Below are 19,950 nucleotides of genomic sequence, written 5' to 3'. Positions count from 1 at the left end.
AGGTGTTCTGCTTCCCAAAATGGCCAGAGAATGCAGTTCTGACAAAAATTGGAGAGAGTAGTGGAAAACAGAGCATATCTTGTGGAGCTCTGACAACCAAAGGCTTTTCATTCTGTTTTCCATGGAACAATGCTGAGAGGAAAAGGGACAACTCTGGAAAATCCACTGCTCCACCTGCACCTGGGTGTACTTGTTTGGGCTGGGATGGAGTTCATTTTCTTCCCAGAAGCTCCTATGGGCCTGTTTTGGGCTCCCAGGGCTTTTCCATGGACTGGGGGATGATGCTGCCAAGCCAGGTGTGCCTCAAAAGGCCTGGCCTCCAAAGTGAGCCTCAGTATCTCTATGTCCATGAGAGCTGCACTCTGACTTTTTATTAAAAATAAGTCAGACCTGAAACTTCAGTTACACTCCATGTCTTGTGGAGCTCTGACAACCAAAGGCTTTTCATTCTGTTTTCCATGGAACAATGCTGAGAGGAAAAGGGACAACTCTGGAAAATCCACTGCTCCACCTGCACCTGGGTGTATTTGTTTGGGCTGGGATGGAGTTCATTTTCTTCCCAGAAGCTGCTGTGGGCCTGTTTGGGGTTTGTGCTGGACACAGTGCTGATAACACAGGGGTGTTTCAGTTCCTGCAGAGCAGGGTGCCAAGGCTGTTCCATTCCAGCAGCCAGGAGCTCAGGGTGCTGCAGGTGTTGGGGGGACACAGTGGGACAGCTGACCCCAGCTGGCCCAGGGACACACAGCCCATGGGGCCTCATGCTCAGCACTCAGAGCTGGAGGGAGAAGAGGGAAAGGGGAGCTTTGGAGTGTTTGTCTTCCCCAGGCACTCGTGCTAAGGAGGGCTGAACACCTGCTGCCCGTGGGGAGTGGGGAATGAATTCCTTGTTTGGTTTTGCTTGCATGAGTGACTTTTGCTTCCCATATTAAACTGCCTTTATCTCAGCCCAAGAGTTTTCTCACTTTTCTCTCACCCTCACAGTGGGGCAGGGAGCAAATGGCTCCATGGAGCTGAGACCAAACCACAACACCAGGGAGGGAGGATGCTGTGGGCATGAAATGGAATTCTCTCTCCACATCTCAAGCAGGGCATTCTGCATTTTATATCCTGCATCCATCCTATCTAATGCCTTAAACTTCTCTTTCCAATAGCTAAATTATTTTAATAATTTTGTCATTTACTCATTTGAGGAAACTCTCTTTTCTCTGGAAAAATGATTCCATCGTTCTGTTCAGTAAGGCAGAAATTAAACATGATCATATTAATTATGGTTCCTCATTTAACATAAAGCTGTAATCAAATGGCTTTTATGTCTAAACAGTTGTGGCAGTGGTACTAAAAAATTGTGCCATTAAAGGCTTGCACTTAATTTCAAAATATTTGAATTATACATCTCAGAAGAAACTGATACCAGACTGAGAGAGGTACAACCTTTTTATTTTCAAGCAGAAGCATGAAGGTGCAAACCACTTTAAAAATAAACATACTTTTGCTTTAATTTCCAGGAAGATCTGAAATAATATATATATATTTACAACAATAATATATTTATATAAAATATATAAATTTATAATACATATTTATAAATATATATTTATAATAATCTGAAATAATATATATTATGATATAATATATTATATTTATATATCATAATATATTTATAATATATAAATATATGTTATATATTATAATCTATAAAATTATAATATTTATATATATAATATAGAATATTTATATATATCTTATAATTTATAAAATACAAGGGGTTTTTTTTTTAGATGTAAGCCACAGTGCCTTCTTCTGAAAGGAAGGGGCAGCCTGGTTGGACATTTTCTGACAAAGCCCGTGAAACAAAAATATGTCAAGGACATGAATTCTGCAAAGCAGGGAACTGGAATTTGTCACTTCTGGCAGGGCTGGACTCAGTTCCTACCAGCCTGGTGGGGACTGTTGGTGTCCGTGGCTCCAAAGTCAGCCTCAGATTTGAAGACTGATTTCCTGAGCCAGAAAACCCAGGAGCATTTCTGTCTGCATTTCAGGAAAACACTTCCTTCAATTCAGGAGCTGGAGCTGCTCAAACAGCCGCCTACAAGGAAGAAAAATAGGAAACGGTCAGGGGGGCTGCTCAGAACGAGTCACGGAGGGTTCCTTCTATGGGAAACACCAAATTGCTATTTTGAGTCCAAAATCACAGCAGTGGTGTTTGGAGGGGTGATTTTTGGGGTTGTTTTCTTAATATCTACTTTTCCAGAGCAGGGACATTGCCATGTGAACCAGCTCCACTTCCCACTGGCTCTGTGGCTCAGTCCCTGCTGCCAGCTCCTGCAGAGGGGTGTTGGAGAGCACTTGGAAGTTCAAGTTGTCCTGAAACAGTGACCATCTACTTAACCCCTCTGAATAAAGCCCAGAGCTTGAGATAAAACCCCTCTCTAAGCCCTGCTTCCCAGAGGGTAAGGGTGCACTTTAATACCTGATAAAATCAATTGTTGGTTGCTGTTGGCTCCTGTGACTGAAGTGACACTGCTTGTAAAACTCCCATCCACAGCTCCTAAATTCATAATTAAATACACATTTCCAAGCCCTCTGTAAGACACAGAGCACAACCAGTGCTTGTACCTATTTCAAATCCCAGCATGTAAAATTGCAGAGTGGGTTGAAGGTGATATAATGTTATAAAGTGCATTTTGAGTTAGGTAAACACACTTAAGGGGTTGATGGTTCCTGGGAATTGTCATCTCTGCTGCCTGGGGAATCTGTTGTGTGGTGAAAAACAGCATTAACTAAGATTCCTAGCATGTATCCAAGAGACTGGGCTCAGGGGGAGTTCAGATATGAGTTATTCCCTCCATTTTTGCATCATTATAAAAGCTGTTTTCACCCAGTACCCAGACAAATGGATCAGGGCAGCAAGGGGCAGAAAGAGCCTCCTGTGAACAGGAGCTGTGGTAAAGGGCATGGATGTGTCAGTTTTACAGCACAGGGGCAAACCAAGCCCTGGGGAGCTGGGGAATCATCCCTGGCAGCCCGGATTCAGTGCAGCCCCCGGGGGAGGGCGCCTGAGCAGAGCTCTCCAGGATCACACATGGAGCATCCCCACCTCTCCCAGGCATGAACCTGAAGCATGAACCCAGCGCAAAAAGCTCTGTATCCTCCTGGTCCTTCTCTACTGAGAACTCCAGAATGCCCAGTCGCATCTTCTCCCCCTGCCGGCGCTGCAGCACCGCCAGCTGCTCTCAGCCACCTTTGCTGCTGGCCAGGGACATCGCTGAGGCACAGGAGGGCGAGGCTGGGCACGAATCACCGTGGGGAAATAGATTTGTAAAGAATTCTTGAAACCTGATAGAAAGTTTACACAATTTTGCTACAATGTGTAGCAAATGTTGCTACATTGTGTAGCAAAAGCTCATAGGCTGAAAAACATTTATGAGGTGTTATCACCAAGAAATAAGTTAGTTTCTGATAGAAGAGAATTAAGTTCTACATGTCTTATGTCTTACCTTTCATCGAGACATATAATAGAATAAAGTATTCTATTTTGACTGATAATAGAATAAATATTTTATTCTATTTTCTCTGAAAAACTAAGAGTAATCCAACCCAGCAGGCCGGGGACTGCCCACAATGGGTGATGTGCGGTGCCAGGGCAGCGGGACAGCAGCCCCAGGCCTCGGGTGGATGAGCCCAGCTCAGCTCTTCCCGTTCCCAGGCCAGGGGACACTCCCGGGGCTGGATATCAAAGGCAAAAAGCATAAATAAACCCTCCAGAGGAGTCACAGCAGTTCCCACAACAAGAAGTTAGCAGCGGTTAACAAAGGATAAAAGCAAATAACCGAGCCCCCAGTTCCTTCCATCGGCACCACCCTGGAGCACGAGGGTGTCCATCGCTGCTGGAATCAAAGCCTTCCTCCCCATTGTTCCCAAGGCAGCCAGGACAGCCCGTGGCTGCCTGCCACAGCAGGGCTGGGTGAAAGGAGCCAGGAGCTCCTCCTGCTGCTGCCTGTGCTCCTCTGGCAGGGCAGGAGCAGAGCCAGGCTGGCTGTGCCCCCTCCCAGCCCCGCACTGCTGGGCACAGCCTGGGGCTGGCACAGCCTGGGGCTGGCACAGCCTGGGGCTGCAGGCTCGGCAGCATCCCCAGCCTGTGGCATTCCCACTCTCTGGAAGAATCCCTTCGCCCAGGGTTTTGCTCCTGGGAAGCTGAGAAGCCTCAGAGGAAAGGAAAACAATTCTGATCCCATTTGCTTCTCCTGTGTTGTGCTCACATGTGGAATGTGTTTGGAGATTGTTTACCCACAGGTGATTGTTCCATTGCATTCTGCTGGGAGTTGTTTTCACTCTTTGGCCAATCAGGGCCAAGCTGTGTCAGGACTCTGGAGAGAGTCACCAGTTTTCATTATTATCTTTTCAGCATTCAGTAAATATCCTTTCTGTATTCTTTAGTATAGTATAGTTTAATATTCTTTAATATAATATAGTATCATAAAATAATAAATTAACCTTCTGAGAACATGGAGTCAGATTCATCATTCCTGCCTTCATGGGGGTACCCTGCAAATACAATACCAGTCCAGGACTCCAGTGTGATGCTCAGTCCCACGTGGTGTTGCTACTCCAAACTCATCATCCTTGCTGTAATTTGGATGCTTTCACCTGTCCTGCCAACATGTGTGAGAGGACAGGGCTGTGGGATGGATCCCACTCCAGGAGCACTGTGTTCCTGTGTCCCTGGCTGTGCAGCAGTGACCAGCTGGGATGGTTTCCCATCCCCTCCCTGTTTTACACACACATCACATTGCTCCTATTCCTGTACTTCCCCACAAACATCTCCTGGAGCTCACTTCCAGGACCAGGCTGGAGGAACAACAAACCTGTATGTTTATTAAGGGAAGTAAATGACTGAGTCTGGACTAAACTATTTTGACTTAACCCCCTTTATGGTGTCTATATGGAGAGTTTGGCCACATTGCAGCCTGAGTTCTGCTGGTCTCCCCATCTACTTTCTGCTTTCTCTACTGGGAACTTGCTCCAACAGGGTCTCCATCAATGACAACACTTGTAAAAACCAAGCAGAAGGTAGTTATTGAATAGGGAGGCAAAAACTCTGCTCACCATTACCAGCAAAAGCAAGGTTTGCTGTCATGGACTATCTTTCAGGGAGACTCTATCCTAAATGGGGCTTTTCATGAGAAATCCACTTAGTATTCCTCTAAAATTCCAGGAGGGTGAAATCCCCCACTCCTTCATCTCATTAAGGATGAAAGAATGCCAGGTATGTGGCAGGAATCTGGGGTGAGAGGAGGAGTGGGGTATATTTTAACCAAGTTGTAGAATGGGAGAAATAAACTTAGCTAAGGATGAGGATATGAAATGTATTTCCCAGAGCTGAGAAGCAATGTCAGCCAGGAGAAATGTGCTAATGCACAGGGAACACAACTATGTTTAAAGGTCACATGTCATTGTGGATGTGCTCAAGAAAGCACTTTGGGAGCCTCTCAAGGCACTTTGCCTCTGGAGCACTGAGATTTTATCAGTTGATGGCTTCTAGATCAGGTGGCTTTATCTAAGTGTAGCAGACTAAATGCTAAAAGGCAGCAGGTGCTCAAGGTGAGGGGGTGACAGAGACCTCTGTGTACCACAGGGGACTTCTGGGCTTTCTAGTAGGGACTGAGTGATTTCTAAAATGTTGTGGGGAAACCCTGTGAAGCCTCCAAAGCAGAGCAGGAAGATCAGACCAACAGGACTGTTCTTCATCTGGGGCTGCTGTTCAGGTGCAGAAAAGTGTCACTGAGGCAGAACAGTTTTACCCATTAGTATTCTCCTTTGAAGGGAATGAAAACACCCCGAAGAACAAAACCTCCACATCAAAATGTTTAGTGGAAAGATAAGACTACCCAAAAACCACTTGCACAGACTGGAACTTGCTGCCAAGCAAGCTCAGACAAGGCAGTGAGTGCCCAGCCTCCCAGGCCTGTACAGGGCATTTTTTGCACTTGGCACAAGGAGCCATTTAGGAGCAGAGAGCACACTCCAGGGAGAGCTGCAGAAATAGGGTGATTGTTTGGAGAGAGGGAAATCAGCCTCTGCTGCAGCCAACAGCCTCTCAACCCTCCTGGGCACCAGGGCACTGAGCAAAGTGCCACCACAGCCCTTTGGGGGCTGCAGGTTGCCATCATGCCTCAAACCTTCTGCCACTCAGAGATCCACCATGCATCCTTGCCCCAAACCTAAATAAGGAAGGCACCCAATGCCCCATGGTCTCCCTGCTATCCAATACTCTATCACCCAGAATATTCCTAAAAAGCTCAAACAAGAGGAGCTTCCCAAAGGGTCTCTCTCCTCAAGGAGAGAATTCCTCAAGGAATTCATCAAGGAATTCAGTTGACATAGGTTTGAACAAAGCCACACTTTTTCCTTGCATGTTCTGATGCTCATTTGTCCAGCCAGACCTGCCACAAGCTTCCCTGGGGATGAGCTTCCTCCTGAGCTAACAGCCTGACTACTGGGAGTGCAGAAACTTGGATGCCTTCACAGAACATCACTGGCAACACAAAAATGCTTTCCCCATCAGCACTGCATATTCAGCTCCTGTCAGATGAAGGAAGAAGCTGTTTCATACTTCTCCTCAGTTCTGAAATAATTAAAAAGCTAAAAAAAAATATTGTCCTGACTAAACCCAGGAATTTTAAGAGCACAAAAGTTTCTCAGTCAGACCATAAATCCAGCTTGCTTCACGCTCTGATAGTGGGGAGCAGCAATTGCTTAAAAATAAAAGTAGACCTGCACAGAGTGAGTCTCACCATGCTTGACACTTCTGCTGGCTTCAGGAAAGGAGTGGTTTGAAGATTTTTCCACTTGGCACACTATGCATTGAGCAGATGGACCAAGTCTCCATGATTTTACTTGACCTCCTTCCTTTCCCCAGAGGAGCTGTGCACTCTGTGAAAGCCTCAGCCAGCATCACTCTCAGGTTGGCTCTGCTGAGACAGAACTGAGGGCAGAGCAACAGCTGTGAATTGTCACAAGCAAATATTGCTATGAGCTGGATCCATGAAAATGGTTCTTTCACCATGGACTCTGCTGCATTAGGAAATGGGAACTGAGTGCCCTGCTCAAAAAGAGAAAGAAAAGACCCCTAAGGGTGTAAAAAAGCAATATAACTTAAAAATAAACAACCAAAAAATCCGTTGAAACTGACACCTTGCTAACACGAGGGCTGAGATTGTGTGAACAAGGAGGGGGAAAAGGTGTTTGTCAACTACACACAGGAAGCTGAGTGCCTGAAAAGCAATGAAAGGAGCTGTAAATGTCTTGGCAAACCATGCTCAGGGTCTGAGCCATTTAAACCCCAGTTCTGTTGCAGCTGATGCTCAGGGAGCAGCTCTCCCCCTGCACAGAGCCGTGGGAGTGAGCAGTGGGGATCAGCACAGCTGCTTGTGCCTGGCATTCCCAACCATCGGCTGGAAATCCCACCATATGACTTTGGGGATAATGTTAAATCCATTACAGCATTCTCCTCTCCCCTGCTCATCCCACACAAGCTTCAAAACTTGTGGTTTATGACTGACTGCCAGAGGATCACTGTGGGCTGTCTCTGGAGGGATAATCCTAAATTTTAAGTGACACTTCACGGGCATCTTCTCTTTCTTCCGAATTGCTGTCTTACACAGCACATTAAGTATTCCAGAGATTAATAACTGGAGCAGAGAGTTCTAATCTTTGTGTCCTAGCAGAGATTTAGCAAAGAACATGTTTGAAGTTGCTATGGCACAGGAAGCATAAGAAGCCTTGAAGCCCCAAAGCGAGGCTTGTAGGCAGCTCCAAAGGAAATCTGGGCCATGGGACACGTGATGGATGCTCAGTCTCCAGGGCTGCTCACTGACGTGGTGTTTCCACCCAGAGCAGATCTTAGGGACCCTGAGAAAGGTGGGACCCAGTTTGAGCTCTCTTTTAAATAGACCAAACTCAGCACTGCTGTGAAACTGTACTTTCGTATTCTTTGACCTGAATTAGGGCATAACTCAATTGTATAACCAGGTTACAGTTGCTTTGAACTTCATTTACCAAGGACCAAATGGGAGCCACTTGACCATCTCAGACCTGGCAATTGCCCTGGGTCAGCTTGGAGGACACTGCCAGGACAAGCACAGCAATGGTTCTGAGGCTGCTGGCACAGCAGCTCACTCCACAGCAGCCATGCCATCACTTGCCAAAGGCTCTCACAGCAGCACTTTGATTCCTCTCCACAGCAGGATTATTTTTCCTCCTACTGCTCCTCACACAACCAAAAGTCCCATTAAAAAGAGGCCTAGCAGGTGTCTTTTGGCCTGTTCCCCTCTCAGGGGGCACAAACCAATGACAGGAGACAGCCCAAGCCCCTTCTGGCTTTGGAGAGCCCTGTGCTACTCACATGGAAAAAAACCAATTTCTTCTGCACATGGGGGTGAGAAAACCTTGCCACAAGTGTCCCAATGGTGAAGCTCCACCAGGACTCCAACACTACTGTCTGAAACAACACCATTGTGTCCTGCTGCCCTCAGCACCACACACTCCTTCCATTTCTCTCCTGCCAGCAACAATGCTCAGGTAGCACCACAGCAAATCATTACCAGGGAACTGAACTGAAATGGCCAAAATTCATCCCATTCTGCATCATTCATGATTTGCATGGTGCTGCTCCAAGCACCTGAGTGGCCACCAGCACACTCAGAGCAGCCTGTGACAGTGATCACCTGGTCCAAGCTCATCAGTGGCTCTGGCTACTGTGGCACAAAGTAACAAATTAACAACTAATATTCAGGAGATTATAAAATTCTGCTTCCTTAAAGCTGTTTAAGCAGCTGCTCTGGCACCTCTTTGTAGAATTAGACAGCTCTGCTTTGAATTAATGCAAGAGAAGTGGCAGGCACGATTTGGCCATAGATTAAAGTCACATAATCATGCATTACAGATGCCCTTTCAGGCCCTCATTCCGGAAGAGTTTTATGCACAACACTCATCTATTTAGCAGGCAACACCAAGTATCAGAATTATTTCCATACCTTGGGTAGTCCCTCTGCCTAAAGTAAAGCTAAAGATGGGTCAGAGAGGGGTCAAAGAGCAATGGGACAGCATTGACTCCAGGTCACTGAGATCAGAAAAGACACCTTCATGTGTAACTTGGCTGGTTTCAGCACAGCACGTTTTTCCACATTCTTTACCACCCACAGAATTCCCTTAATTGTCCTAAAACCTGCCTCCAGGCAGCCAGGGATAGGATCAATAATCCAAACTTGAGGTCACCTGGAGGCAGCCAGCTCCCTTCTCCTGCCCTGCCCAACAGCCTGTGAGGGGCAGGCAGGGGCCACCAGGAGCAGCATCCCACCCGGGACTGGCCAGTGCTGGGTGCCACAGGAACTGTGTGAGAGCAGGTCTGCAACACTCAGAAGAACACTCAGTGCACAGACCTCAATATTTGCTCACAAATGAATCTTTTTTAAAAAAATTGTAAATCTCAGTAATACTTTTGAATCCAAGAATCACATTGTGTGGCAATCAACTTCAGCATAAGCAAGTTCCTCATGTTCTTTGCTTTTGAATCTGCCAGATGACAACTTACCTTGATGCTCTGCAGTCCTTGGGGACACCAAACACCACCTCTACACCTTCTTTATATCAGTTAGTCTGGATATTTTCCCCATTGCCTTACCTTTTCCAGCTTTTGCCAAAGTGATGGAGTCTCCTTAGGTTTAGGCTCAGCATTCAGTATGGATTATTCTTTTGGGAAAGCAACAAATTGTTCAGTGGGACAGCTGAATTCACAGGCAAATTGTACAGCAGGACAAGGGCTGGGCTGCAAACCTTTGTTTTTAAGCAAAGTACAACCAATCAAACCCATTGTCATAGCTCTAAAGAGGTGGAATCACTGAAACACATAAATTAGTGGTAAAGCAAAAAGCTTTGCTTTATTGCTACAACAACTTCTGATCAAAAAGTCCCATCAGAGAGCTGCCCTGCTCAGCCTGCAGAACCACTCCAGGGCAGCAGAAGGTCTGGCAGTGCCTCTGGACTGTGCTTTGTGGAGGGTTGTGTCTGCATGTGCCCAGCTCTCCAGTTTCAGCCACAGCATCGCTATCTCTGACACCGATGGAGACAAGAAGCACCCGTGGTTATTTGGTGCTGGTTTAGCAGGAAGGAGATGGAACACGAGGTCTCGGCAGCCAGGGCTGAGCTCAGCCCCCTGGTGTCCTGCAGCACGACCTGCCCGACATGTCCCGACAGACGATTGTGACACGGGCAAGGGGGACACCTGCTGGGCTGCCTGCCTTGCTACAGCCCAGCTGCAATAAAAACCACCTAAAACCAGGACATTTCATTACATCCTAAAAAGCTGTAAAACACTCACTCTCCAAAACCCCTGAGCCTTACCAGGACAGTCTCTAAGAGGGAGTTTTCACCCTCCACGAGCTGCTGTGTGTGAGCAGCACTGCACTGTGCCAAGGACCGGGATGGGAGCTCAGCAGGCAGCGAGGCTCCGCCCTGTGGCTCGGCAGGAACCCTTCCCTGCAGCCACAGGGTGCCAAGGACACGGCTATGCCTGCTCACCGGGGTTCCCTGTGCCCGAGGCTCTGCCTGGAGCCTCTGCTGCCCGCGGGGCCTGCTTGGGAAGGCGGATGGGGACGTAGACGTTGGAGGCACAGTGCTCCTTGAGGTATTCCCCCCCTTTCTCCTCATAGTCCTTCCTGCTGATCCAGCCTTCCTCACGGTTCATGTGCTCCACTGCCCAGTCCCTAGCCCCATACCAGGCATCCAGGACAGGGCTGGAAGCAAGGCTAACCTGGATGGAAGGAAAACAGAACAACCATGTCAATTCAGCACAGGAAAGGGAAGCCCTTTTCACCCTGGTTACAGTGGTATGTGACACACACACCTGAATTTCACAAATTTGAGCTGATTACTCAGTGTCTCTCAGAAAGAGTAATGTTAGGAATGGGTTCAAGTGTGTTTTCACCTTGTTATCAATTCCTAAGCAATCAATTTGCAAATTTCCAGCCAAATGTGCTTTTGTATGCATGGTCCTTTAGCAGAAGCAGACTTTCCTTTCCCCTACTCACTATGCTGTCTTCACAAAGAGCAACTGAATCTTTGCTTAACCTGCACCTTCTCAGGTCAAAAAGTTGTTTGCAGACTTTTGCCTTAAAACCCTCTCCATGCCCCTGCTCTGCACCTCACCCAACTCCATCTGAGCACAGCAGAACAGGCTGCTCACATAAACACATGGCAAAACACACACCTGAAAGGATGACTGGAATGGCCTCATTTCCAGGAGTTCCTTCTGGATTCTGGCTTTCAGTCCAGGGTACATTGTATTTCCACCAGTGAGGAAAACATTCTGGACAAGGATAGCCTGTTGTTCCTTGGAATACCTGTGAAGAGCAAGAACAGGTTCAGCTTTTCTCAAGAACCTCTGCCCTGTGAACTGGAACAGCAGTGGGGAATGCTGGTACCTTGTCCCAGGATTCACTTTGAGAAACTTCATTTTCCTAGCACCAAAAACTTTCTTTGTTTTCTGGAAATTAAAAGGGTGGCAGAAAAAACCCTGAAAGTACTCAGTTCCCCATAAATCATCAACTGGATTTCTTACCTTTCAGAAAATGTGATGCCCAATGTTCATTCAATTCAGGGGTGATATTTCATCAATGCTAATTTGTCTGGAAATCTCCAGCAGGTGTGCCTGTATCTTAACTTTAATATGTTACCCCTGATTTTAATCTCCCAAAACCAGAGACTGCCAGCTCACTGTTGCAAGTGTTTGTTGTTTCCCTCAATAACAAGTTGGACCAGGGATCTCTAAAGTGGGGTCTGTGCAAAACAATCCAGTGAGGTGCAGGCAGATAAATTGATAAATACATTTAAATAATGGTTATTTCACCTTGATCTCATTCTTCTTCAATTTTTATTTTTGTGTATGTTTTAACACGTTCATAATAGTTTAGTAGTAGCTGTAATTTACAAATATACATATATTGGAGGTGTATACTTAAAAATTTATCATTGATGGGGTTATAGATCAAAAAACTTTGTAGACTCACTGACTTAAAACAAGCAGAGTTACATGTGGCTTTCAGGAAGACATGTCTAACCTGCAATTCTTGACTCCACCAAAAAGAACTATTCAACATATTTTCTCAAATTATTGCTAAACCCCCAGCATTTCAAAAGCTGGTATCAAATGAAGAATAGCTTGTTTGAAGTAAATAGTTCAGTAAACTCACCTCTCAAGGACAAATTGCATGGTTTCTGCTATCCCAGCCTGGTCCTCTCCTATCAGGGAGGGCTGGAAGACAATCTCTGGAGCCCTGATTCTTTCAGTGCCAAGGAAAAGCTGGTGGTACTCTGCCAGGTTAAACACGGGCTTTAAAAACATTGAGAAGTAGTGGGGAATTATGTTAAAGAACAATTATAGTCTAGAATAAGCAATGTTTCCAAACAACTCTGTACAAAGAAACAAATGGTAATGCTCCCACAGAGAAATAGCATTATACTAAAGGTTCCAAAAGGTCAGGGAAGCTGGACTTTTCCTATAATTTATTCTGCTTGGAGCCACTTAATTCTAAGGCTCAAGCTCACAAGTTGAAAGCTGTGTCCACTGGGATATCAGGCTATGGATCACAGACAAAACCACTTTTTTTCCCTTAATAACACAGCACTGCTACAGCAGGCACTGCCTGCAGAGTGAGCCAAGAGGGAATTCTCATCCTAAACCACCAGCTAAGATTGCCAGGATTTCTCTCTTCATGTCCTGTTCAGGTAGTTGAGGCATCTCTTCCAAGAGCAGGCAAACAATGTTTGCATGAGGAGAAATGTCAGCAGACTGGCTGGACAGCTGGGATGCAAACCCCTGGCACAAGGTGTAAATACAGAAAGCAAACCTGCACTGCAGCAACTGGCTTCTCAACCTCAGGCTGCTCCTCAGCAAATAAAGGCTCAAACTCATTAATACTTTCCACATCCTCCAGGGACTGTTCACTGCCCAGTGGATCCAAGTCAGGAGTCTGGAAACAGAGCAAGTTATGGTAGCTTAGCTCAAGTGTGATTTCAATTCTGGTGACACAGCTGGAAAACTCAGTCTCCTCAAATCTCAACTCTTAACACGCCTGAAGGCAAATATGCCCAGGAAACAGAAATACAGACATTCACACCAAGCACAAAAATCAAACACTTCCAAAAAATGTATCCCAATGCCAGCTCAGAAATGCAGGCCTCAGTCACCAGGCTGACTGCCAGGATCCCAGGCAGCCATGTCCTAAGCATAACAGCATATTAAAACTTAGTAAAATAGCTTTTTATATTGGTTAAAACCTGGTACCCTTCCAGCACCTCTAACTGCTCTATAATTACCACTAAATTCCCTATTTTGCTTGTGCAGAACTGGAAAACAAATATTTGCTAGCTACAAAGCTACCACACAATTTTTGAGAGTTTCAACTGTCTACTATTTGCTCACAGGGTGCACCAAATCCCTTTTTATTTTACACAGACATGAAGCTCTGTCCTAATGAAAAGCATCACTCAAAATCCTACAAGACTCCTGTTGTGAGGTAGGAACAGGTTTTTAATTATCTACATTTTTTTGTGTTACAATGTTACCTCTGGAATTTTGTTACTAAATATTTGTTTTGGTTATTTTAAACTTGAAACATTTGTTGCAATGCCAGGATGAGCCAAAATGACATCCTTCAAACATTCCTCAGTATCTATTTTATATCTACTTAATGAATTCAATTAATCAAACTGAAGTTTAGAAGTGTTCATTGTTACAGCAAAAAATGTAGTCTCATGAAGTCCTGTTAAATGCTTTTTTTAAATCTTGTATAAAAAGGAAAAAGACAAAACCAGAAAGATACACAGACTCAGGTGAACATCTGGTCTTACAAAGGGATTTTGTGATTATTCTAAGTGCTCTCTCAAGGCACAGACAAATAACAAAACTTGTGGATTCATTCTGAGGTCTGAGATTGCACCCAGCAAAGAGCAGGGGTGTGGGAGATGTTGGAATTTAGCCACAGTCACTGAGAAAAAATCACAGCTAACTGCTAATCTTTCAATTCTCTTTTTTCTAGAATATCTTCTTTTGCTAGAAGGCAGAAAGATTTTTCACCACAACAAGCCCATCATCTCCCTGAATTTTGCTGAAGCATAATTATTCTGATTCTTGCACTGATAATCATGGAATGGTTTGGTTTGGAAGGGACCTCAAAAGCTCATCCAGTTCCCCCCCTGCCATGGGCAGGGACACCTTCCACTAGATCAGGTTGCTCCAAGCTGGCCTTGAACACTTCCAGGGATGGGCTAACCACAGCTTATCTGGGCAACCTAAATAAGAATCTCCCCTCTGTGTTTCAATTTTCTGTTTTTCTCATCAGCTCATAGAGGCTGATAAAGCTAAAAAAGCTTTGTCTTATGTGACCTGAAAGGCAATTAAAAGCACATGCACAAGCAGCCTTAGAGCACCTCTGGGCAGCAGCTGCTGTGTGCTGGGCCTGTGTTAGTCTGGCAAAGCAGACAAGGAGCTCCTCATCTTCAAGACAACTCCAACAACCAAGTGTAGCAATTAATCTTTCATTAAGGAACCAAAACAGAACACGCAGCTTAAATCCACCAAAAATAGACAGCTACAATGAAGGCAGGGTTGGTTGTTTACCATTTAAGTTCTCTGCACCTGAAGGGGAAGAACAAAAAGGAAAACAAATACTTTTTTAACAAAAAGATGGATGGGTTGTATCTTTATCTCCTGTGTATCTTTAATAGAAGACTACTGAAAGTTAAGGATGGCTGTCTCAAGACATTCTCTCTGAAAAGAGAGAAGCAGTTGCCAACGTAATAATGACTTGCAATGTGTTAAAGAAAAAGCTTAGTTCATCAATGGAAGTCTGAAGGGACACATTTTCAAGCACAGAAGTTTAATTCATTCAGAGATAAAATGAGGATTAACTTGGTGAAAACATCCTACCTCTGGCTTGCTGTCCACAACATCTACTTCAATATTGACTTCTGACTGTAGGATTTTCTGCTTTGTCTGTTCAACAGACAGACTCAATTTGTTGATGTAAGACTGAAGCTCTTCTGCAGAGTCCATGTTCAGCTCCACCAAAGCTTTATGGAACTGATCCATCTGACCATCTTCTAAAAGTTCCTGTGGACAGTTTAGAGTTGGTTGTGAACAAGACAGGGCAAGGGCAGTCAGCAGTGATGTACAGACACTCTGCTTGCATGACTAGAGACTATGATGTGCACACTTTGACAGCATTTGAAGTATTTCCCAGAAGTGCTGTTCAGAAACTGAAAACACCCCCTGCATCAATAATCTCTATTAACTCACAACTAACCTTGGCAAGCTCCTATCAGGGAACACCCATGACAGTCACAGCTTCTTTACCACGATGTGTGACCTTCTGATAAAGCCCTGAGGACAGCCTGTCCTCCTCCCAGGACACCACACTGCACCTCTGCCTGCATTACCTGCACATAGAGCAACCTGTCCAGCCTCTCCTGGTCCAGCTGCAGCTTCTCCTCCCGGCGCCGCGCGTTGAGCTCCTGCAGCCGCCGCAGCTGCTGCTGCCTCTTCTCCTGCTTCTCCTCAGATGCCACAGTGCTGCCCAGCAGCTTGTTGGAGAAAGGCAGCTGCATCTTGTGCACATTGTCCTCGTAGTACTCTGGGCACCGCCACTTCTGCAGCTCTGGGCATTTGGAAAGCAAAGCAACTTTTTGTTCTGGCAGCACAAAACAACGATTTGAGTGTTGCGCACACCTCGTCTGAAGGATGAAAGGTGAGGAAAGAAGGCAAAAAAAGTGCAAGCACGGAATTTTGTCACCTCTTGGCAGCTGTTCCCAAGCTTGGCTGTCCCCTCTGAGTGCTGCCTCCAGGTCACAAAGCCAGTGCAAGCAGCTCTGAGTGCTCTGACCTCCAGGAAACACCGAGTACTACAAAGTGCAAGTCTCTTTGCCCAAGGGGAGGGAGAGCGCTCACACATTTCTAAGGAAGGCTCAAAGTGACAAATTTTAAAAAAACACTTTTCTTCAGGCACTACTTCGGATGACGTTTGCCATGGAAATTAAAAAACTTAATTTAATTCACACACAGTCATGAGAAATGTCCTGTGCAACTTTGAAAACCTTAAAGCAGATACAAAACACAGAAATCCTAACCCACTAAGAGGTTATGTTGGCATATAAAAGAAACAAAAAGCTCCTTTAAAATTCTTTTCCACTGAAACCATCACAGTTTTTACTCACAGAGAACTCTGAACCAATACAAATCTTTTCTTTGTAGCGATAGTAGTAGTTAAATTATATTTCTGGCTTAATTTTAAATATTAACCTGCTGTTAAACGTAAGGCAGGTTACCACAAAGAAAGCAAAACAGAAGGAGAATATTTCTGAAAGAATTCGAGCCGAGTTCAAAACAAGGGGTAGAGAGGACAAACTAAAAACATTGAGGACAAGTGGGGAATTATGTTAAAGAACAACAACAATCAAGTGAGAAAGTTTCCCAGACTTCAAGATAGACTGGAATCCACAAAAGTGTGTAACAGATTCTAGAGAGTAGTGTAGATGTATCACTTGGTGAGAAATTTAGGGTTTTGGGATTTTTAGTATGCTGTGGATGGAAGCAAGATGGAGGGCACAGGGTGTCATCCTGGGTTTCTTCTTCATGCTTCTTCTTCCTTCTTCTTCATGGGTTTGGGTGGCATTTTGTAATTGGGCAGAAAAGTCTGCACTGGGGGCTCTTTGGGATCAGTTATTGAGTTAAAAGGGAAAATAATCCAGGTGTCATCTCTTAATTGGATAGTTTAGTCTTAAAAGACCTTGTACCAAGAAATTGTTGGCCACTTTGTGCCTTCTAATGAAAAGCTGCTGAACTCACATGGTGAGAATGTTTTACTGATAAGAAATAACAAACACCTGAGTGTGAACACAAACTACTGTCTGAAGTGCCTTCAATCCAGACCCAGAAAAACCCACAACTGGTACCCCCAGAGGTGAGCAGTAGCAGGTGGTGAATGAGAGCTGGATTTACCTTCGATGTAGTCCTGGGCGATGTAGCTGTGCTCGTGCAGGATCTCCTCCATGCGGCTCAGCGTGATGGCCGCAAAATGCCCGGGGTACTTGAGCTGCAGCAGCCGCTGCAGGTACACGGCAGCCTGGCACCCCCCCAGGTTAATGCGCTTGCAGTTCTTGGCATCCAGCCTCAAAAATGCAAACAGACACAGCTCACACTCAGGGAATTCACAGCAAATCAAACTGAGCTCCTGCTTCCCCCCCAAAGTGTTGATTTTGAAGTGTAGATGAATATTCACAGGTAAGTATCTCAAGGTTCGGTTACCAGAGAATCGAACACACCTGCTTTTCTCAGGCAACAGCAAAATCACTGCTGTTTCACTATTTGAACTATTTATAACTGCTGGTTCACTATTTTATTGTGAAAGGTTCTGCTTTAAAAAAAAAAGCCCAAATATTAAATAAATTTGGCTACAGCAAGGAGATGTTCTGTTCTAACACAGAACGCATCCAAGGACAGGTTCACTTCTAAGACAAGTGGTGCTAAAAGTAGTTTTTTAACCTTTGTAACACTTAGGGGTTGGACAAGTGTAAAACTTGAATATTTATTACCAGATATAATAAAGCCATCTCCTGTAGTAAGGATTAAAAAAGATTAAAAAAGCAAAAAGAGACAGTAGAGCAATGCAGCAGAATAACCAAAATGGTAAATGCCTCCAGCACTGCAGAAGTCTCACACACAGAGCACTTCCCTTTGTCCCAAAGCTGCTTTAAAACCTAAATTACATTTGTTAATGCCCAGTTTCACTCGGGGCACATATCCCCTTCCCCCTTTGAAAGTACACATCAAGGCACAATAAACAACTAAAACACAACATTTACAAGAGCTGCCCTGCTTCTTCAATTCAAAACTCAACACAACTTAGCAAAATCTGCAGATCTGATTTTAACTCATCAGTATAAATTACTACAAGAGTTAATAGTGCAGGGCTGGAGGAAGTGGTATTTGCATCACTTGAAAAGCCAGTGGCTGCACCAGACATCAGACACTCTGAACTCACCTGCCTTCTAAGACTGGCAAAATGTGTGTGCACTGGTACCCCGAGGATATCACCAAACCACTGCAGGGCCAGTTCTGCCTCCTGTTGTGATAAAAACTGTACAGGCTGTCCACACCATAGGACACTTTTGGTACTTGGTAGCATTCAAAGAGGAGCTCAGACATCATTTGCCTTGAGTACAGAGGGTTGCAAACTGCTTCTGTCAGAACAATTGGGTGATCCACACAGCCCTGGGAGAGACAAGGGGAAAGAACAGTAATAAAGGTATGAAGGGAAAAGCCAGGGTTAGTTATCTCTGCTTCTTCTGTTAAGCATCAGCAAAAACTCCTCCAAAATAGGCATGAGAAAGCATTTTATGTGCAAGATATTAATCATGAAAGTTAAATCATATCTAGTGCTTAAGGGGGTAAAAAAATGTTAATGCAAATTCAATCAAAGAATAAACTCATGATGGTGGAAGAGAATGGACTTTTAAAGGCGTATATAAAAATCTAAGTAACCAAAATCCATGCAATGAGGACACAAATGAAAACCAGTGGAAGTTTAGTTCCACTCTGGGTAAAGCTTTCAAACTGGTGTTGCCATGCAGGTAATGGGCTCCATGGTCTGAGAAGCAACTCTCAACACAGCTGGGCATGCAGGTGGTCAGTAAACACTACTAATAACAGCATTACCCAGCCGTAAGTTTAGGGGAGTACGTTTAGATTAAATACTAATAAAAGATTCCTCTCCGTCAGGGTGATGAGGCACTGGCACAGGTTGCCCAGGGAAGTTGCGGCTGCCCCATCCCGAAGTGTCCAGGCCACAGAAATCTGAGCAACCTGGTCCAGTGCAAGCTGTCTATGCCCATGGCAGGGCGATCCCTTCCAGCCCGAACCATTCCGGGACCCACAGGCGGCTCCGCCCGGCCCGCCCGTACCTGCGAGGAGACGCCGAGGCGCTGGAAGACGTGGTCGAGGAGCAGCTCCTGCAGCTCCAGCTGGACGGGCACGTTGCGGTCGAAGGGCGAGCGCAGCAGCCAGCGCAGGGGCTCGGGGCTGCCCAGGTCGTTCCCCACCTGGGTCTCTGCACCGGCCCCGCCGCGGGCCCCGCGGCTCCGCGCCGCCAGCGAGCGGAACCGCAGCAGCGGCTCGGCGGGCACGGCGGGGTCGGGGCAGGCCCATCCCGCCCGTGTCTGGAAGGAGCCGTTGTCGATGACCAGCGGCGCCGGCTGCGGGCTCCGCACGGCCGCGCTCGGCTCCAGCACCGGGTCCGGGGCCCAGCGCGCGTCCCGGAACGCGAACACCCGCGTGGGCGCCGCCATGGCGGGCGCGCCTCCCGCCCGCGTCCGGCCGGCAACGCGGGCCTGCTCCGGGGTTCCGGGGCGCCGCTGCTGTGAGGCGCGGGATCGTGGAATAATCGAGATAATCTTAAACGGGTGTGCTCCATGTGAGGGCTTTGTGTGCTTCCAGGGAGAGGCGACCTAACCGCTGGGACAGGGAGCAGCCAACACAGCACAGAATCATAGAATGGACCTTAAAAGATCTCCCTTGGCAGGGACACCTTCCACCATCCCAGGGTGCTCCAAGCCCTGTCCAGCCTGGCCTTGGGCCCTGCCAGGGATCCAGGAGCAGCCCCAGCCTCTCTGGGCACCCTGTGCCAGGGGCTCACAGTAAAAAAATATCTTCCTGATATTGAACCTAGATTTCCCCTCTTTCAATTTGTAGCATTCCCCCTTATGCTGTCACTGCAGCTCCTGAGGAAGAGTCACTGCCCAGCCTCCCTCACCCACTGCAGCTCCTTCACCCACTGGCAATGTGCCATGAGGTCTGCACACGCCTTCTCCTGTCCAGGCTGTGGAGGAGAGCAGCCACAA

At 46.2% G+C, this 19,950-nt stretch overlaps 1 protein-coding gene across 1 annotated transcript; it reads right to left on the bottom strand.

Moving 5' to 3' along the window:
* Nucleotides 1–1,416: 1,416 nt before the first annotated feature.
* Nucleotides 1,417–19,421, bottom strand: ACTR5 (actin related protein 5). Its single transcript, XM_071446671.1, has 10 exons — nucleotides 19,015–19,421; nucleotides 18,096–18,325; nucleotides 17,054–17,223; nucleotides 15,496–15,713; nucleotides 14,987–15,169; nucleotides 12,906–13,028; nucleotides 12,249–12,388; nucleotides 11,267–11,399; nucleotides 10,579–10,810; nucleotides 1,417–2,086 (listed from the first exon to the last, which is right to left on the bottom strand). The coding sequence occupies exons 1-10, from the start codon at nucleotides 19,396–19,398 to the stop codon at nucleotides 2,058–2,060; spliced, it is 1,842 nt and encodes a 613-aa protein (XP_071302772.1). The 5' UTR covers nucleotides 19,399–19,421; the 3' UTR covers nucleotides 1,417–2,057.
* Between the last annotated feature and the right edge of the window lie 529 nt (nucleotides 19,422–19,950).

Source organism: Agelaius tricolor, unplaced genomic scaffold, assembly GCF_023055355.1.
Source record: "Agelaius tricolor isolate 1412-34295 unplaced genomic scaffold, bAgeTri1.0.p SCAF_23, whole genome shotgun sequence".
Classification (NCBI taxonomy): Eukaryota; Metazoa; Chordata; class Aves; order Passeriformes; family Icteridae; genus Agelaius; species Agelaius tricolor.
Note: the sequence above shows the minus strand (reverse complement) of the source record. Positions and strands in the feature narration are given on the sequence as shown.